Raw genomic sequence first — 2,405 nt, forward strand, 5'->3', positions numbered from 1 at the left:
CATTACATTTACTCATTTGGCTGATGCTTTTATCTAAAGCAAATTTTAGCAATACATGCTTTTCCAACTGATAGACTTTTTTTTCTGGGAAGCAAACGAATAATATTGATGAATTGTCATGTACATAACAAATATATTGTATAATAAAATGCTCCTCTAGAATGAAAATATCTCTCCTGCTAATATAACTTTGTTTCATGGGGTTTGAAATTTGTCTAGGTAGGCAGCTGATTATGTTTTGGAATAAGACGTATCCATCACTAGAATTAAGAGATGCCTATATTCTACCTCATTGTCATTGGATGATTGTTGGAAATGACATGAGACAAAGATATGCAATGGACAAAGCAATAGACAAGTGCTTTTTTAGTGTCCCTAAAAGTCTCTGGCTGTGTTCTCCAGGTGAGCTGAGGCATCAGTCTGGAGGAGGACTGGTTCATGCGGTCGTGGCGAGCGAAAGTGCAAGTGCAACATCAGCTGAGGCCACAGCATTCAGCATACTGCAGCATGTGCTTGGAGCAGGACCTCGAGTCAAGAGAGGCTCCAACACTACAAGCAAACTGAGTCAGGCCATCTCAAAGGTCACCGCTCAACCTTTTGATGTGAGTATCACCTTATGTGACCTTTAGCTTAAAAAAGATTTTATATGAAGGACTCTTTGTAACTGTCTGTCTTGCTTTGTTGCAGGCGTCTGCCTTCAGTGCCAACTACACTGATTCTGGTCTGTTTGGAGTTTACACCATCTGCCAGGCTAACGCTGCCAAAGATGTATGTGTGATTTTTATTACGCTCTGGTGTTGACATGAATTTATTCTGTGCATGGTGCTAGCAAGGCCAAAGGCGTAGGTTTGGTTCCCAGGAAACATCTCCTTTGGTCATAAATAAGCCATAATTAAGCAATAGTTCAGTAAACAAATCAATATTTATCATATTAATTTTGAGCACAGTAATACCATTTACTGTTTTGCTCAATCAGAATTAGTTCTAAATTAAGTAAAAACGGAATTAACTGTTGAGTGTCTATGAGCAACACAGAGTGGTGTTTTATTCACGAATGCATTAGTGCTTTGGAATGAATGATTCAATGACGTAATTACATGATTTCATAAAAAATGAATGTGAAACTTCAGTAAAATAGCCAGTGATTTTGATATGCTACAGCACTTAGTTGTTAAATCTAGTCCAGTAATGAATAAAACTTGTGGTGTTACCCATGAGAGTTAAAGATCAAGTATGTGTTCTTAAAGTGTTCATTTTTGTGTTCAGGTAATCAAAGCAGCAGTCGGTCAAGTATATGACATTGCACAAGGAAACCTTGCAGCAGCTGACCTCAGCAGAGCTAAGTGAGTTCATTTGCTTGGATATTTTTTAATAAAGCAGTAAGCCCCAAGAAGCCGGGGTTTACAGTGAATATATAACAGCTAAGGGGCATTGTTAGAAAACCCCTAAAACCCCCTTAGCTGTTATAAATTCACTGTAAACCACGGCTTCATGGGGCTTATAGCTTTTATAAAACGGTTATTCCATATACGTAGTAAGGTTTCACAGAATAAAACCGAGCAAATAAAGTGTAATGATATAAATAAAAACCGTATTCTTCCACCAAACAATGAAGTTCCTCAGAAACCGTTGTGGTTCCAACAAAGTGGTTGCAGATCAACACACAGAAGTAAACAAAGGTATATTGCTGCATCCCAATTCGCATACTATCCGTCCTAAATAGTATTCGAAAATAGAATTAGTATGTCCCAAATCATTGTATGTTTAAAATAAGTATGCCAAAGATTCCCGGATGGTCTACTACTTCCGGTTAGAATTCAAAGTGCAGATCGATGCACACGGCTAATATTGCCCACAACACATTGTGCAGTGGACGAGGATTCAATTAGAACTTCAAACACACATTGAAAGTGTTAAAAACTACAAACATGGTGGATATACACAACCAAGAGACCATTAACTTTTAAATGCATCATTATGCAAACACATGAGCAGAGTTCTCAGCATGATAGACCCGCGACTAGCAGATCAACGTGCCTCTTCATTTCTCTCCAATACGGTAGGAAATCAAATTAAACGAAATGTGGATGATGTTAACTGTGATAAGATGATTGACAGGGCAGTTTAAACAGTGACAGAATGCACGTAACTAAGCAACAGAGCGTCCGTTAAAGAAGCAGCTATGACAAAGTAGTATGTCCCAAAGCTTGCCTACTATTCTTCTACATACTCAAACGTATGTACTTTTTCTTCACAAAAAGAGTACATACTTTTAGGGCATAGTATAAGTAGGCGAATTGGGACTAGGGCTAGGCAAAATAAAAACCATTTTTCGATTAATCGTTTTTTTTTCCAAATGCCGTCGATTCGATATCGATTCTCAAAAGCCGCAAATCGATCTTTTC

At 38.0% G+C, this 2,405-nt stretch overlaps 1 protein-coding gene across 1 annotated transcript in view; it reads left to right on the forward strand.

Moving 5' to 3' along the window:
- The window catches only part of LOC107596603 (cytochrome b-c1 complex subunit 2, mitochondrial-like), a 9,008-nt gene that overhangs the window by 4,774 nt on the left and 1,829 nt on the right, over positions 1 to 2,405 (forward strand). Inside the window, exons 9-11 of the mRNA XM_016287360.1 lie at positions 403 to 602; positions 688 to 768; positions 1,267 to 1,343. Coding sequence (XP_016142846.1) covers positions 403 to 602; positions 688 to 768; positions 1,267 to 1,343 — 358 coding nt within the window. The remainder of the gene's footprint in view (positions 1 to 402; positions 603 to 687; positions 769 to 1,266; positions 1,344 to 2,405) is intronic.

The sequence above is a fragment of the Sinocyclocheilus grahami genome, unplaced genomic scaffold, assembly GCF_001515645.1.
Source record: "Sinocyclocheilus grahami isolate Dianchi unplaced genomic scaffold, SAMN03320097.WGS_v1.1 scaffold221.1, whole genome shotgun sequence".
NCBI classification, from domain to species: domain Eukaryota; kingdom Metazoa; phylum Chordata; class Actinopteri; order Cypriniformes; family Cyprinidae; genus Sinocyclocheilus; species Sinocyclocheilus grahami.